Source organism: Elephantulus edwardii, unplaced genomic scaffold (genome assembly GCF_000299155.1).
Source record: "Elephantulus edwardii isolate Elephantulus edwardi_28Jun2011 unplaced genomic scaffold, EleEdw1.0 scaffold00080, whole genome shotgun sequence".
Lineage (NCBI taxonomy): Eukaryota > Metazoa > Chordata > Mammalia > Macroscelidea > Macroscelididae > Elephantulus > Elephantulus edwardii.
The window spans coordinates 12,973,657-12,991,544 of NW_006399830.1; the positions used below are offsets into that span (position 1 = coordinate 12,973,657).

General features: G+C 49.9%; 1 protein-coding gene across 1 annotated transcript in view; it reads right to left on the bottom strand.

The window, feature by feature from the left end:
* Positions 1 to 17,682: 17,682 nt before the first annotated feature.
* CUX1 (cut-like homeobox 1) overlaps positions 17,683 to 17,888 on the bottom strand; it is a 276,918-nt gene continuing 276,712 nt past the window's right edge. Inside the window, exon 25 of the mRNA XM_006889801.1 lies at positions 17,683 to 17,884. Coding sequence (XP_006889863.1) covers positions 17,683 to 17,884 — 202 coding nt within the window. The remainder of the gene's footprint in view (positions 17,885 to 17,888) is intronic.

Here is a 17,888-nt window from a genome sequence, read left to right on the forward strand (position 1 = left end):
ATACTTACTTAATAGATGACCCAAAACCAAGCAAAACAGAAAAACAGAAACACAAACGCCACGGGCAAACCCACTGCCATGGAGTCCGTCCTGACTCCAGCGACCTGCAGCCAGGTTTCCAGAGGTCAAGTTTTACATCTTTCTAGAAGGAGGCGGCTGCCTTGTCTTTCTCCCACAGAGCAGCAGGTGGATTCGAACTGCCAACTTTTCCTTTTGCACCTCAGCATGTAACTCAGTTTGCCACCAGGTCTCCTTTCATTCACGACAGCCTAGTGTAAACTTCACAGCTCTGGGCTCGGGGGACCAGAGGCGGCTCTTTCTTGGGACACTCGCTTCACTGAATTGTCAGGAACAGAACTCGCAGGGCCCATGCGGTCAGCCTAGGTCTCAGACTGGGGTGCAGACTCCCCACATGGCTGCTCCCAGAAAGGTTGATGGTTCAAGTCCACCTCAGAAGGAAGGCCCAGAGATCTACTTCTGAAAAAAAAGCAGCATTGACAGCCTCTGGAAACCCCCTGTAGAGTCAGTTATGGGCTGGTGCCAACTTGATGGTGAACAATAACAACAACATCTCTTATAGAAAAGCAGCCATTGAAACCCACCCTGTGGAGCACAGTTCTACCCGGATGCACAGGGGACCGACCGCCATGAATACTGGAATTCACAACAGCTGCTACATCAGCCTGTCACACCCTGTCTGCCCTTTCCTCCACTGGTGGCCTAGTGGGCAAGGAGTTGCGCTGCCAACCCAAAGACAGGCAGTTCGAATCCACCAGCTGCTCCACAGGAAGAAGATGGGCCATTTACAACCTCTGAAGATAACAACAATCCTCTTCCATAAGGAGCTCTGGTGGTGACGTGTAAACTGTACTGCGCTGCTAACAAGAAGGTCAGTGGTTTGAAACCACTAGTCAGATGAAGGAGGAATATGGGCAGTTCCCTTTGGTGAAGGTGTACGGCCTCGGAACTCCAGCGGAGGGCCCACTGTGAGTCAGCTGACTCAGCAGTGGTTTGATTCCTTTTTCTCTCCCATGGTATTTACATCTGATTTTTTTGCTCAGGCCAAGCAATGCTGACGAGAAATGAGGGGGTCAAGGGAATGCGTGGGGATGCGACATGTCCCCTTTCACCGGCCTGGGAAAGGCAGGGGTCACGGAAAGGGTCTGTGTCCTTGAGAAACTGGTGACCTCGTCATGTAGAAGAGCTTGAAATTTCCAGATTTGGAGGAATTACGGCTGGTCTGTTCACACACAGCCTGGTTCCTAGCTGACGTGTGGCGAGATGTGGGCACCATGGAGGCCCCTGTGCTCTGAGGGTGGAGGGAGAATATGGCCGTGTCCCAGGCAAAGAAGGCCGGACAGACCTGAGTCCACTCCAGCAGAGGGCAGTGGGTGGTTCTGGACTCTGGGCATGTCCAGCGTGCTGTCCCCAAAGAGGCGGCTGGTACAGGAGAGTCACAGGCCCATCAGGACCTTGACGGCAAAGGAGGAGGAAGAGGCTAGAGAGGGAGGTGTTTAAGGAGGGGCTTCAGCACAGGAGGAAGGGGGCACTGGGGAGGGGTGGGAAGGAGCATGGGGTGAGGAGGGCTCCACTGACAGGCAGGAGGGGTAAGCCTGACATGTGTGTAGGGGGACCAGGAGGGGAGCTGGGCTGTGATGGGGTGTGTGGTGAAGGGATCATGAGTTGGTGGGATGTCAGGCCCCCTGGTCAGGGGAGGAGGAGCAAAGAGTCCTTGGGTAAGGCCTTCATGGGCTGGCCCCCTAACAGGAAGGGGAGGCCTGCACCTGGGCTGGCCCCCCAACGGGGAGGGGAGGCAGCAGCGGGCTTTGTTGTGCATATTTGGGGCCAGAGGGACAGTTAAGGAGACCACAGTGGTGGCCTCCACTGCTGGCCTGAGGCTGGAGAAGCAGCAGGTACTGGAGCCCCGGCGTGGCTGAGGAAGCTCAGAGAGAAGACACTTCCAGGGGTGAGACCATGAGAGGAAGCGGCAGGCCAGCGGGGCTCTGAGGAGGAAGTGGGGCTGTGAGGGGCTGTGACTCACAGGGTAACAGAACCGAACTCTGCTGGATCCTCGGCCGTTCCAGTCTCTGCTGTGCGTGAGCCCGTAACTGTAACTGACGGGTCACTCTCTCGCTGAGGCCTTGCTTCCACTGACCCTCTACTTCCCCTTTTCCAGGGCCTGGCTCCTGACAACACACGCAGAGTATGTGAGACCAAGTCTTTCCAATCTCGTGTCGAAGGAATATCCTAGCTGTACTTGCCCCAAGACAGAACTGTCTATTTTGGCAGTCGGTGGTATATCCACGTTCTTCACCAGCTCCACAGTTCAAAAACATCGACTCCTCCTTGGTTTTCTTTATTCATTGCCCAACTTTCATCTTCCTATGAGGCTACCAAAATGACAGGGCTTGGGCCGGGTGCACTTTATTGTTTACAGAGACATTCTTACTGTTTAGTATTTTGAAGAGGTCCTTGGCAGTAGGTTTGCCCTTAGTCTTTGGAAGCACTTCCTCAACAACATGCCTCTGGAAACTCGATGAACTTTGATAAATGATAGTTCTAGAAAGGCTTCAGGCCTTTTGTTCATAGGGTCGCTATGAGCCATGCTCGACTTGATGGCAATCGACAGCAACAACAATATATAGTCTGATCTCTTGGTGTTTTTTTGTTTTGTGTGTATGATTTTCTTTTTTAAAAATTTTATTGTTGTGTACTGTTGACTCGGATCCAGCTGGCCCAAAAGCAAATTCCTGCTCCTTCTCCAGCGGAGCACCTGGTGGATTTGAACCACTCACCTTCGGCATTGCAGTGCAGCTTCTTGCCACTAGGCCACCAGAGCGCCCTCATCTAGTTTATTGACCACTGCTTCCACAGGTGTTGATTGTGATTCAAGTAGAATGAAATCACTGACAACTTTAACCTTTTTTCCAATTATCATGATGCGTATTGGTCCAGATGTAGGATTTTAGCTTTCTTTGTGTTGAGGAAGAACCCATACCGAAGGGGAAATACTCTCTGAGCTTCTTTAGTAAGTGCGATAAATCTTTGTATCCTGCAAGCAAGGTTGTGTCATCTGCATATCATAGGTTGTTAATGAGTCTTCTCCAATCCTGATGCTGATTTTTCTTCATCTAGGTCAGTTTCTTAATTTGTTTAGCATACAGATTGAATCTGTCAGATAAAAAAGATAAACCTTACTGCATACTTCCCTGATTTTAAACCTGTAATATTACCTTATTCTGTTTTGAGTGACTGCCTCTTGGTCAGAAGCTCCACACGGACACAGTTACGTGTTCCGGAATTCCCATTCTCCTCAGTCTTTATAATTTATTATGATCCACATGATCAAATGCTTTCGCCTCGTTAATAAAACACAAGTCAACATCTTTCTGGAATTTTCTGCTTGCAACCAAGATGCATCTGATGCAGCAATGTCTCTTATTCAACGGCCTCTTCTGAGTCCAGCTTCTAGTTCTGGCAGTTCTCTGTCAATGGACTAGTCCAACTTTTTAAAAATAATCTTCAGCAAGATTTTACTTGAGTGTGCTATTGAGGATATTGTTTGATAATTTCCACATTCAGATAAATCACATTAAAACAAAAAAATGGGCTTACACATGGCTCTTCCAGTCAGGCGGCCAGGCAGCTCTATCTTCTACATATTGTGACATACAGGTAGCACCAGGTACCATGATAAACAGATGTTTGACAAGTCAGGAGGAATCATCAACGTTTCAAGCTATAGAAAGGCCAGGGTGGTGAGAGCTTGTGGCAGCTGGTGCCACCTGGTGGACAACGGGCTGGGACCAGAAAGCCTTACTCTCTGGTCAAGCTGGGCTGTGATAGGTAGAGCTAAGTGCAGATTATGGGGAAGTACAGAAAGAGAAAGGTCTTCAGGAATACACAGTATCTGTAGCCAGGGGTGGGTGGTGGGTGGAAGAGGAAGACGCTGTATCTAGAGGAAGGGAGGTGGCAGGTGAAAGGCCTTGGACATGACAGAGAACCCTGTGGCAACCTCGTATGAACTGAGTAGTGATCTACCTCTCTGTCAGAGCCTTAGAAGACTTCCTGGAGGGTACATTTCCCACAGGGGAGAAAGAAACAAAGAAACATGAAGGTCAAGACTTAAGGAGACTGACAGCTCTGTTACTGAAGGGTCAAGTACAGCCCAGAAATTCAAGCAATTCAAAGTGGATGGCAAAGGCCTGGGGAGTTGTGATCATTGTGATTGGAAGGTGCAGGACACTGTGTTATCAAACCAGCTGTCCCAGGCCAGATGGGGGAAGTGCGGCTGTGCTGCGGGGGCCCTAGATCCCGGACCACTTCCACCCTCTCCTTCCTGTGCAGGAGACCAGGGATGATGGCAAGCCCATCCCTGCTGACTGTCTAGTAACAAGGCCAAGGCCGGGCCTTGGATCTATCTTTGTATCCAGGGTTCCATTATTTTCCCACCACAGTAACTAAGTCACAGCCAGTTCAGACACAACACAGCTGAGAGAGGGAACCCAGGAATTCTAGCGGCTCCACGGTCCCGGCTCAGAGGTCCACTGCTTGCCCTCTTCCCCTTGGCCACTCTGCTTCCCCTACCTAGCATGTTCTTCTGGGGCAGCCACAGGGCCCACTCCCTCACTGTCAAGCCTGCTGCCTTCTTAGTGAGGCCCACCCTGACCTGGCTGAAAACTTGAACCCTTCCACAGGCTCTTCCTCCAGGTTCTTCTTAACAGACTATCTTCCAGTGACACATCTCCCTCTCGGAAATGGTCAGCTACCGTCAAGCTCTGTGGTGACCCCATGTGTGTTAGAGTGGAGAACGCCACAGAGTTTTTGATGGGTGCTTTGCGGGAAGTAAGTCACCAGGGCTTTCTTCTGAGGTGCCTGGGGGAGAGCTTGAACCTCCAACCTCTCGGAAGCTGAGTATCCCACACGGGGGCACCCATCTCCTTGTAGGCTATGACATGATCTACACATTCTTCGTGTGCACCGCCATCTCCCTGCACTGGCTGGGGAGCGCCGAGGTTTGTTCGCTGTGTAAGTGGGCCCTGGGGCAGCCTGGTTCCTCAAGGTGGAAGGCTGGCCCACAGGGCTGCCCAGGCTGGGGTCAGCTGGTCCTCTATTGCTCCTTTCTCTCTGTAGGCTGTGCCTTGGGGCTGTCTCCCATCAAGGGGCTCATCCTTCCTGGGGTGGGGGGGCAGGAGAATACCTACTGGCCAGGAGCCCCTCCTCTCCCTCAAGAATATCTGTAGGGAGCTCTCAATTACAGAATGTCTTCTAGATACAACAGATGTCACCAGGTGGCCTAGGCTGTTTTCTCAATGGTGTGGTAGGAACAAGCATGAGAAATCCTCAGTCCTGCCAGCCTGCCTCCTGACTCATCGTGTGGCCTCTGCAGTGCTGGTTTTCCCTGCCTGCCTGGCTAGTTCCCCTCCATGTTTCCAGAATGTTCCTCTGAGAAGTCCTCCAGCCTTTCGCCAGGTCAGCTCAGAAGCCCCCTCTTACTACAAGTCACAGGTCCCTTCACTGGTACCAGGTTGTAGTTCTATGGCCTGGCCTGCCCCCTGCTGGGCATTCGGAGCAAGTGCCTGCGGAGTCAACCCTGGGAGAGCTTGCCAAGCCGGCTCCATCCGCATCCTGCCTTCTCAGCCTCTGCACCATGGACATTTCAAGCCTCGTAGTTCTGATTTAGTACAGAGGGTTTTAGAAGTCCTGCTATATTTCAGAATTGGATGGCCAACCCTTCTTCCTAGTCTCTTAATTTGGATGCTTTAGAACAATCTATCTGACAGACAAGCATTTTACTGAGCAGATGGAAGGTATGTCCTTTACAGAAATAACCAATACAATCACTGTCCTCCCCCCAAACCCCCCACATGGCCAGGACAGGCTGGCCCTTGTAGAAGGTCATCATGCTTAGAAGGACAGCTTAGGAGAGGAAGACTCTGAATGAGAAGGAGTGACACAGTGACTGAAGCGATGGGGATTGGTATGTTGGAATTAGTGAGACTGGCTCGGGACAGGGCGGGGTTCAGAGCTGCTGTACATAGGGTCACTATGGGTAGCAGGCAACTCAACGGCACATACCCCCACCAGTTCTGATTGGGACTGTCTCAGGCACGGTAGCTGCTTAACAACATCTTTGGCCTCTTTGACTTTGTAGTTGCTACTAGAAGTCAGGAGCTCTGGTGGCTTACTGGCAAAGAGCTGCCAATTGGTATACTGGTTGCTGTACTGCCAATCCAAAGGCACATGGTTTGAATCCACCAGCTGGTTTGTGGAAGAAAGATGGGCAGTCTCCTCCTGTGTGATTTATTGTCTCTGAAAACTTGCTAGAGGATCACCTGAGTCAGTGTCAACTTGACAGCACATAACAAAGTCAGCACTCACCCTCTGGGAGAGCTATGAATGCGCCCCCCTCCCCAGAATTGCCAAGTGTCTCCTGAGGAGCAAAAGCACCCTAGGTGAGGGCAGGGGAGCTCATGTCCTCAAACATGGGAGCTTTGTGTTTGGTTAAAATCGGGCGAGGTCAGTCCTGACAGATGCTTAATCCACCAAAGAAGGTGGAGATCTGACTGAGGCGGCCTCCTGCCCATTCACGTCAAGCAGCAGCCCTCCTCACAAAGGTGAGGGGCCTCTGTTTCTAGTCTCCGTGGCTGAGTCCAGGGACAGCAGACCATGAAGAGAAAGGAGCTCTATCTGGTGGACTCTGTTGCCCACTCTGTGCATCCATCAATACAACACACAACAACCCCAGTGCTGATACTGGGCCTCGCAGCCAAGTGGCAGGCCTTCTGGTAAACCCATGGAGTACCTGGTTCTGGGCAGGGAGAGTCGAGAATGGGCTCAGGAGCCAGGGACTCCTGCTTGAACACAAGGTGCAAACAAGTGGCTGGAGGGAGTCACGCCAGCGACAGGGAAGCTAATGTTTCAACATTCTCACCAGCAGCCACCACTATGGTGCCCCAGGGTGGAGCGGTTTACAGGGACAGCGTGTCACCCTCGCCGCACCCTGTGTGCAGAGGATTATGAAACCTCCTTCTCAGAGTGGGAAGCTGAGGCTCAAGGACGTGAAATCCAGAGAAGATGGTTCAAAAGAGACTTTCTGAGCATCTTCTGAGAGTGGACCAGAGTCATCAGTAAGAGGAGGTGTAGGGAACTGGGGGCAGAGCTACCTGACCCCATGACCACACTGGCTGCCTCCCTGTCAGACAAGAAGGATACAGAAACCCCGGGCCTGGGAGCCCTGTAATGCCGCAGTCTCTGTAGCTTTGCTGTCCCCCGTGCACACGTTGTTCCAGAATTGGTGCATCTCTGAAAGGCCTACCCACGTCTGGGACCTGAATCAATGAACACTTGATCCCTCCACATCAAGCGAGTCAGACTCGAACCAGCAGCCTGCTGGCCACCAGCTCCTGCCAACATTACGACAGCTCTCTCTCGAGCTGAGTTCCCAGCTGGCTCTCCTCACAGAGCCCCCTTCCAGGACACTGGGGTGAGGCCAGCACTCACATGACCCAGGCAAGAGCCTCAGACCAGGGAGGTGGTAGCAACACTTCAAAGCCAGTTTTAACACAAACAGAAAGATCATTGCAGGCGGTTAATTTACTCCATTAATTACGTCACCATACAGTGCCACCCTCTCCATGCACACCTGCACTTCTTCCCACAGAAGTCACTTCATTTTGTTCATACCCACATGACTGACAAGGCAGAGGAAGGCACCTGGGCTGAGGGCATCGGCCGCTGGAGGCGAGCGGACAGTCTCCCCTCCGCTTTGCTGCCTCTGGACTCAACCCGCAAAACCACCTGCCAAACTGTATCTCACATTAAAAGCTCTTCAAGGAAACTGCTTGGATAAAAAAGATTGGGATTTGGCCCCATTTTATGTTGTAGTTACCAGATGGATAAAAGTAGGGCCTAACTAGACTTGCAGAGACAACGAATGTTGGCTTAGATTGCTTAAATGTCAGTTTCTAAAACATGAAACAGGTACGGCGTTGTTTTATGCTAATTTTCCTGTCTGAAGGGGTAGGCACTTGAGGGCAGCTCAAGACACACCCATGAGCTTGAGACCAGAAAGATGTAGTGACCAGGGTGGGCATGCTCCTGAGAGACTATGTCCTGTGCTCTGGGGTCTCCCCCAGGGAAAGGATCATATCCAGTTCACACTTCTGAGTCCCACTGGTCATTCTGAAATCTACGAATGCAGGCACCACCTCTGCCGGCCACTCCACAGTCTGGGTGGGGATTCCTTGCCGCCCCAGCAGACCGAGATAGGAAACTTCGAGTCCCAAACATCTGGATTAGCCTGGTCACTCTGGGCCTGCCTGGCTGGAAGGAGGGCTCCCGAGAAGGCCACCAGATGTGGTCTCTTCTTCATCAATGTGCCCAGGCCGGCCCTTTTTCACAGCAGGCCTCAGGGGCAGAGTGAGAGAGCTCAGAGCAAGTGAGATGACGGCCACTACCAGGCCACTGGTCAGTGACGGGTGTGTGGCCAAGTACCTGGGCCTTTGCTCATCAAAGCTGTGACACTGTCCTACGAGGCACTCAGCCTCCATTCCCGTTTCCAGCCCTGGCATTCTCACTTTACAGACAGGAAGTGGATGCCAGGCGGGGAATGACTAGGTTCAAGGGTACACAAGCAGTTAAGTGACACCAGCAAGTACACACGCAGGCCCTTACTGAGGACGTGGGGACCGAGGGCCAGCTCAAAGCCCACATCCAGACGCAGCTTTCTGCTGCCACACACCAGGGGGCGCCACACACCAGCAGAAGCCAGGAGGGTTCCGAGCCGCCCACCCAGGTCAAGGCCATTCTCCAGGGGCCTGGCCATTTGGACACAGAATCAAAGTATTTGCTGCTTTTCCTCAGGCCAGAGCACTTCAAACAAACAAACAAAAAAATAAACAAACAACCTCCCCCAAACCCTCCAAACAAAACAAAAAAACAACCCACACATTCTTGTGTTTGTATAAAAGATATTTACTTCAATTATCACACCTAGGGTGCTAGTGAATAATAATAATACACGGTGTGAGTTTCATACAGTGATATTGCTTCTCCATATCATATAGGACTGTTGTACAGTGCTGAGAACAAACATCGTATATGGCTAGCCAAAGACAGAAGGGACAATGCCGAGGGGCCGACGGGTGCCTCCCCCACCCCTCACCCCCGCCAGCCAGGGCAACTTTTGACTCTTAAATGTTGAAACAAATAGCAAGAAATTAAAAAAAAAAAAGTCACCAGAGATGAGTCACAGCAACACAACAGAGGCTTCTCAAAGCTATTTGTACAAAAAAAAAAGATGCCTTTTTTTTTTTTTTTGTCTGCTTTTCGTTTTTTATTTTTTTGGTCAACTGGGTCTCTGTGAGGATTAAAAAAAAATTTGTGATTGTGAGTGTTAACAAACGAGCTCTAAAAACATCTAAGACTTAGTGCGTTACAGAAAATATAAAATACTGCTAAAATGTAGAAGACACCACAATACACAGGGGGAACTGAGCTTATTGGAGGGTTCTCAGGAAGAAGTCCACCACGTTGTGTGAGCTTGTCTTGTGCTGTTAGTAGTCGACGGGCGCGCAACGCCGCCCACTCTCAGGGCAAGTAGTTATTGCACAAATGCAAAGAGCTAGGTCTCTTACTCCGTGGAAAGGGACGCGGGACAAACAAACCTTTGTTTCTCTTTTATCTTATAACAAGCTTGTCTCAAATGCTTTCAGGAATTTGGAACAAATCCTCACATCTCCAAAATGCACAGCATTTTCTGAAGGGCCTCCGAGGGGAGGACGGGAGATGCCCGTTTTCTCAAGAGGAGGCAGAAGAGAGAAGAGAAATGCATAGACTGGTTAGAGAGAAACGAAAACCCTGTGGGCAGAGGGTGGGGAGGGAGGCGGGAGCACTGCTTTTATTAGAGGACTTTCTTTCTTTTAAAAGGAATCATGACCATTTCAGGGATGGGGGGAGCCATGGCATCTACCAGGAGAGTCAGACCTCCGGCAGGCCCTCTGGGAGGGGGGTGCTTCCCTGCTTTGTGTGGGGAGCAGGGCTCCTGCCTCGGCCCACGGTGAGCATAGTTCCACAGGGCCCTCAACGCAATGTGGAGTCCACCTACTTGACACAAGGCCCACCCCATGCAGCTCCCACAGGAGAACCAACTGGGTGGGAGAGCCAACAGGGTGTCTTGCTGACGAGCTTCCAGCCACAGAGAGATCAGTTCTCCGCACCCAACATCCCTCTGCCCGTCACACTAAGGGGCGAGGGACAGGCCCCCCCACTCCCGACCTCCTGGGTGGGTCTCAAGCCACAGCCAGTACTAGGGAACATTGTTGCTTCACAAAATGGTTTTGACCAACCTTGTACACAAGGATAATGACAACAACAAAAACCAACTAAAACACAGCTAACCCGCATGAGCCTTGCAAGAAACCACTCTCTCACCTGAAGTAACTCTTGGCCAGGCCGCTGCGCCCTTGGCCAGGGGCGCAGACACTTCATGAACCCGGAAGTCTAAGCAGAGGCTCTAGGAGGCTTTGGGGACCTGAACTTGGCTTTGCAAAGCTTCATTGCAAAGCTTCACACGAGTGTCCTTCCACTCGGTTCTTCTCTACCTTGGTAGATTTTTGTTCATACACTCTCTCTCATGGAAACAGTTAAGAGACAGAGAGACCACCATTTGTCTTGGTGACCTCTCTGGAGACAGGTTTCTGGTTCTGGTGGACAGCACCCTCCTTCCCCCATCAAATTCCCAGGCTCTTGAAGGGGCAGGAAGCAGAGGACAGTAAACCACTGGAGTGACAGCAAAAAGCGTTTATGACAAACACAAAACACACTCCTGATAAGTACTTTAAAGGATTAACCTAGTAATAAATAGAAGAGGATAGGAATAAATTTTTTTTTCCCCTTAAGGAAACATCCTTTCATAATTATCCTCACGCACACTGGCAGGTCAGTAGCAGTCAGTCCATCTCAGTGAGAAAAGTAAGTGCTAGGAGAGACGGTGTGGTCACCGACACCCCCACTCCTGCCACACGGAGCAGGTGGGCCCTACGCACCCGGAGGCAGGCGGGGAGACTGGAGGGGGAGGGAGGCCTGTTTTTCCCTTCAGTCCATGAACAAACGGAACTACAGTGAACATACTTATCCACAACCTGAATCACCCTGGTCTAAAGCTTACTTTGAGTTCATTTGGTGTGCAATACCTTATCTTCAAAAATAATAAAAATTTTAAAAAAAAAGAAGAAAAGCGATTTCTATTGCACAGAGCTTTTTACACATAGTCATCTATTTAAGTGCTTTCTGTTTAAAGCAAACTATGAGAAGAAGAAAAAAGGGGGGGAAGGACAGGAGGAAAGTAGAAAGAGGAAAAAAGAAAAAAAGCAGCCCCGTGCCACTTGCCGGCGTCGAGCTGGACGGTGTCGCTTTGCCGTCGGAAGCCTAGGCTTCCGGACATACTGTGCTTCTGATTATTCTTCCAGAGGGTTGTAGTCGTGACATTGGGATATAAGGCACCTTTCCTTTCTGATCACAGAAAGCTTGATACATAGCATATTTCGTGGTTGAAGTTAAAGCCTAACGCTACAGAAATGACAGTGACAGACTATAGTTAATGCTACAGAGGCAACTAAAGCCAGCCATGGAGAGAGACTCACAGGGGCTCTGAAGTTGGCCAGGGGGCGGCGGGGAAGCGCACATTTCTGCATAGCCTCACGTCTTTCTCTCAACTCGCCTTTTTTTTTTAAGATTCTTCGCCTACCATGCCCAACTTTTAAAGTTAGCATTTTGGAGGAAACTAGGCGCTTTGGAAATGTCTTGTTAAAGCTAAATGCCACTTCATGCAAAAATGAGAACTCAAGATGATGCCGCTGACAGCAACGATGCGGTTTCTTTGGCGGGGGAGGGGGTGGCGGGTGGGGCAGGGGGAGAATGGGACAGCGGGGAGAATGGCCTTCCCTTCGCCCCTGACCACAGAGGTTGCTTCTTCCCAGGAATGAAACAGTCCCGGGGCAGGGCCAGGCTCAGTGGACCTTGTGCTGGACGCTGCGACATCCTGTCTCTTCTGGTTCGTGTCCTGCTCAGGGCTTTGTCCTTGACTTCCAGTGTACCTCTGAGAGCTTCACAGCCTAGATCTTCTTTTGAACTTTGAGACTTGTTTTCTCTTCATTTCCCCATGCTTTAGATTTCAAAAGGCAGAAGGGGAATACAAACATTATATTATTGGAGTGTTTTCTTAGGATGCAAGTATGCCGGCCAGATGGGCATTACAGTGCCTAGAGATGGAACTGCATGATGTTGGAGTTCTAGGTCCCTACCCTACTGCTTGGTGCCTCCGGGATCCTGAAGAAATTCTTAAGGCCGTCAAGCCGCAGGAGAACTGCAGAAGTATCTATTTAAGATTTAGAGGTGAGCGTGGACCCAGGCATGTAGTGGGGACGCTCGTCATGAGGCCCCATGCGCACGTCCTCTCAGCCCGGAGACCACTTTGGCCAGCAGAATGGGTGGGTCCACACGGACCCAGCAGCCTTCGGAGCTGGTTTTCTTGTGTACTGGATGGCCGCTGGAATATTCGTCACGTGACTGAAAGAGGGGGATGCAGGCTGCGGAAGGCTGTATCCTCTTCTGTCCTTCAGAGGTTTCAGAGGAGAGTTCAGTAATGGCACCTCTAGCACTCTGACCTCAGTGCCAGCTAGAGACAACACTGACAGAGTGGCCAGAGCCACCAGCGCCAGGCAGGAATCCCGGTGCAGTGTCCTCATGCGGACAATTTAGGGTGGACCAGGACATGGGAGAACGGCCATGAGGGAGGGAGCGTGACAGCTGAGCAAGTATGTGCAGAATGCAAGGCACAACAGAGACCCTGGACTTCTGGCAACAGCTGCTAGCACATCAGAAACAGGTGGAAGCCAAGAGAAAAACCCGAGGGCGGCTGTTCACACTGTGCTCGCGACAGAAAAGTGTCTGAGCACCAGGCCAGGATGGAGCCATGCATCCCCACACCGGCCTCTCCCCCTCAGCCCTCTCAGTTCTGTGGGAGTGGAAGGGTTGGAGGGTCACGTGGAGTGTCACTGTGAGGTAGAAGGGAACACAAGAGGAGTGTGAAGATGGGAAGGCCATCCAGGCCGGGGCAGGCAGCCCTGTCCTCAGCAGAAGCCAACCTCCAGCCTCGAGTGCCTCCCACACATTCCTGGAACCTTGCCTTGCTCTGTTCCCTCCCCAGTGGCTGCTTCCGGGCCTCAGAGGAGGGGCCTGCGATGACCAAGGGCAGCCTGCTGAGAGGCGCCTGCCAGATAGCATTTAAGGCAAACACTGTCTACCAGCTCAGAAGCTAGTAAGCCATTATCACCATTTTCCTTCGTGTTGATCTCAGAAAGACAGGCGTGTATTCTCCTTGCTTCCTCTGCTATTTTCAATGAGACTGCTTTCGTAAAACCAGAGGCATGAAAAACATTGCATAGAACGTCAGGGTTCATTTGTCACTCCTTTGTCACGCCCCTGTATCAAAGGGCTGGCATTCAGGAGGAACAAAAGAATCCAGGGCAGCCTTAAGGGGGTACCTGTCTGTGTTCACCTGTCCATCCAGCTGGCTGGCAGAGCTCTCCCTTCTGGCTAGAGCTCAGCCTGCCTTCTTGATCTGCTCCTGAGTGGCCTGACATGGGTCTAGCTCTGAGGAAGACCAGGTGCAAGAGCTGGGGGTTGGGGCTGGGGGGCAGGGCTGTGTGGAGTATCTCCTGGTTATAAAGAGAACAAAGACCATCTCAACATGAAGCCCTCCTGGGCGCATCACATCAACCAGCAGACCTGAACACCCACACTTCACAGGGTGGTTTACACAGGAGAGAACAAAGATGCCAAGAGGAAGGAAACTGGGCAGGGAGGCGTGTGAACATTGGAAGGAGGAGGAAGTAACCCAGGGATGCCATAAACCGTCTTGGATTTTCCCAAACATAACGGCCATCGTCTAATAGTATTCAAGTGAGTCAAGATCCTGGCATTTCTTGGAGACGTTTCTCAAGCTGTGTCTGGGGCAATTGGCCCAGTCTGGCCCCAGGAGGTGACAGAAGCCATCTCAGCGTCACGGAGCAGACAGCATAGCTTGGCTCTGAGGACCATCAAAGTGAATAACTGGCATGGTCCTCCTTTCTAAAGAAGAGAGGGCTGGTAAATAGACTATAAGCAGATGTCCTGACTGATTCAGAAGGAGAAAGGAGGTGATGTGGGAAATGGGTGGGGAGAGATCCCTTATCTGGGTTGAAAGTGAGCAGGGCTGGGTCTTGGGCAGAATCCACACACCCACCAACCTCAGGCATTACAAGAGAACTCAAGCAGGAACCAAGGGCCAAGAGGCTAACTGAGAACACTGATTTTATGCTGAGTCTTCACTTAGCCAGCTAAGGAATGGCGAAAACCTTTAACTCTGGAGTTAGGAACACTGCCTCCAATTAACAAAAAGGAGCCATTTAAAAATGGTATAATGGAGCTTGTAATTAAGTGTTAGTGTTTTATAAGGAACCGTTTCCTCCCCGGGGGAGAGGTACAGACCAGCCTTTTACACTGACAGAGTGGAAAGTGGAGGGTCTGCTGTCTGTGGGGGCGACTGCTTGGAACGACAGGACAGCCGGTAGAAAGTAAACCACATGAGGGGATGCTTTCAAGGCACTTGAATATTGCTTATCAAGAAGAGCGATCAACCCTTAGACTCCAACTGAGGGCCCAGCAAGGAGGGGACACTCCCTTTCATGTTCCTGTGGGATTCAGTGGCAGCTTTTAGAAGTTCTACAGACAGTGAAAACTCAACAAGAGATCAGAGGTTTGGGACCAGGAAAAAAAAAAGAGTTAAAAAAAATAAATAATGGAAGGGAAAAAAAAATACAAACACAGAACCACAAGCAAAATTTAACCAACTGATTGTATCGAGCACTCTGGCAAAAAAAAAAAAAAAGAATAGAAATTAACAACAACCAAGTCCTCTGGCTTAAAAAACCCCCACCATAACAAACAAAACAACAAAAATGATTAAACTGCTTAGAAGAGCCAAAGAGGCTTTTAGACTGTTACTATTTGGCCACTAGGATGAACAAATCTATAGTTCTCTATTTCCTCATACTTAACACCTCTGTAGGTAACAGTCATGCCTTTACAGCTAAAACATTACCCTAATGTTTCCTGTTAACTTCCTTCTTTTCATTCCAATGCCCTTTAGAGCTTCATCACACACGATGCCACAGTTTCCCTCAAGGTTTTCGTGGAGAAGACACCACAGGACTGTCCGCGGTTCTGTGCCTCACTGCCCTTTAGGACCACTCACGGGAACTTGCTCTTCTCAACGCACCTGAACCGAGCCCGACGGTAATCCACTTTTCCTTAAGCTCCTTAAGAATGAAGTGTTGACTTTCATTTTCACAGAACCGGATTTCAAGGTCAGAGATCATGCAACCATCACGAGACAACCCAAACGGCCCGCCTCGCAGCCTCCTAGAGCCTTCTGAGAACTTCGCACTCATGAAAAGGCGTTGTCTTTTTAGTGTAGTGACTCTTAAGGTTGGTGAAATCTTAAATTAAGTGCTGCAGTTGCAGGTTAAGAAGACTGTAAATGAAATACATAATTTCTAAAACATCATGCAAGAAATGTGGTTTCACATCTTACAGTCAAAGTCCTACAAGTTAATTAATACAAGCACACTGAGGTGTCACAGCGGGAGCATACCTTGGAACTTAGAACTCCCTCCCACCCCCCCAAATCAAAAAAAGTAATATTAATTAAACTCAAGAAATAATGAATGCACCATTAAAATGTCATCCAAAAGATGTTGACCTAAGACAAAGGTTTCAATGATACACAATACGGTCAAAAAGTTTTCAATCAGTAATATACAGTATGACAACTACATCTTGTAAATTATACCCAATACTGCCGGCAGTCTATCCCGCTAAAGAATATTTGCCCCTTTCATCCCTTCCTAACAATCAGATAATAAAATACAGCACCTATAAATAAGCAAAAAAAAATATATATATATACCGAAATCATCTATTGTTAGTTTAAAGATATGGCAATAAAGGAGTCTAGATTAGCAAACTTGTAGAAGCCATAACTGATACAACAGCTTATTGAAAAAAGGTGGCAGTAATGCACTCTATATGTGCACAGGTACTTAAGAAAATACACAGACGTATAAAATTGCACACACGCACACACGCACACTCTCATCCACCTCTATTCTCACGCATATACACATAGACAACAGGAGGAATCAGAGACAAGTTAGACTTTTGATTTGTACTTAGACTGTCCTAAAAACTGTGCATAAAAGAACTTTCTACGAGGCAAAATGAAGGGCAAATGGTCTGGAAGCAAAAAGCATCAACATTTTGGTGTAACTGTGGGCCTTCTCAGAGAGGGGGGTGCAGAGCCCAGGCGGCCACAGTCTCTCTTCTGCAGGGATAGAGGCTTCCCACAACATCAACAGAGTCCTCAGTGCTTGTGGTGGGAAGCAGGGCGGGGGCGGAGAGAGAGAGAGAGAGTGCACACAAGCCCTGCCCGGGCCCAGGGAGCATCTTATCCACTAGGGCTCAGCCATTAGGTGCCCAGGAGAGTGGTGTCAAGTGTGGTGCCTTCTGTGCCCAGGAAAGACTGCTGCTGCCTACAAGGGGCGGGACTCCGTTTTGGACCCCAGGTGCACCCCAGGGCCCCAGGACTGCCTGCTGTGACCTTACCAGCCTACTACCTCCTCCTTTCTTCAAGTGCTCGCACGAGTGCAGACGCACTAACACAGAACGCAGACACCATAAATTAAACAAAATGAACAGATACATGCTACAGTTCTAACTTGTCTCCTAACCTCCGAGATATGAGGTCTGATCAGCGTGCTCTGCGGTTAGAGGTTAAAAAGCAGATTATAAAATACCTAGATTCGGATCTTTTCTTTTTGTCCTGATTTGGCCTAGAATGGAGTGTATTAAACAAACCCTGGTCAGCAAAAGCCCAGAGTCAGTTAAAGCTATGGATCAATGTGCACTACATGTCAGGATTCTAATCATGTACAAGAAAACACTACGTCAGCTACCACAAAATCAGATATTTTCCTGATGTGACTTTTTTTCTTGTTAAAAAATATGTGGAGTAAATGTGTTTTATTTTAATTAAAAGTTTCAAACGAGAAGATTCTTTTCTTGAAAATATTTAGGAATCCAAACTAGTGTGTTTAGAGTCGGTTTGACTGTGCAATCTCTTAGTGGCAACTGAACAGCTACAAAAACTTTCTTTTTTAATTTTTTTTCTGAAAAATCCCCCCCTTTTTTTTTCCTGGTTTAAGAAGATAATAGTGTATTATCGCTCTAAAGCCATTAGATGGCAGATAAAAAGCCCCCTTTTAATATGTGGGTTTGATTTTTTTTTTTAAGCCCACACGAAAGAGGAGGGCGCAAGGCAAAGCTGTAAGAGTTATTCCAGAACCTGTGGAAATCGCTTAGGGCAATAAAAAAAACACTTCAGGGTACAAAAAAGCTTGACTACACATTTCCGTTTTCTTCCTCGAAAACACGACATAGATTGGGCTTAATGCTCCTTTGTTTTCTATATGCACCTTGGCCTATGGCGATTTTGCCCTGTGGCCCGCAGGGCGGTAAGTGCTAGTCCGGCCCGGCCGGCGCCCTCCCGGCTGCGCCCCGCGGCCCCGCTCGGCCGCCCGCTCAGAACTCCCATTCGATGGGCTCCTCCCGGCTGGCGGCCTTCTCCAGGCGGTGGATTATGCTGTTCAAGTTGGCGGCCTTCTTCTTCCTCAGGGGGTTGTCCCGCGAGTCCCGGGCCGCCGCCTCCGGGAGGCCGAAGAGGCTCTGCAGCGAGCTGGCCCGGCGGCCGCAGGGCGCGCTGGTGCTTGGCGAAGCGGCTCTCCTGG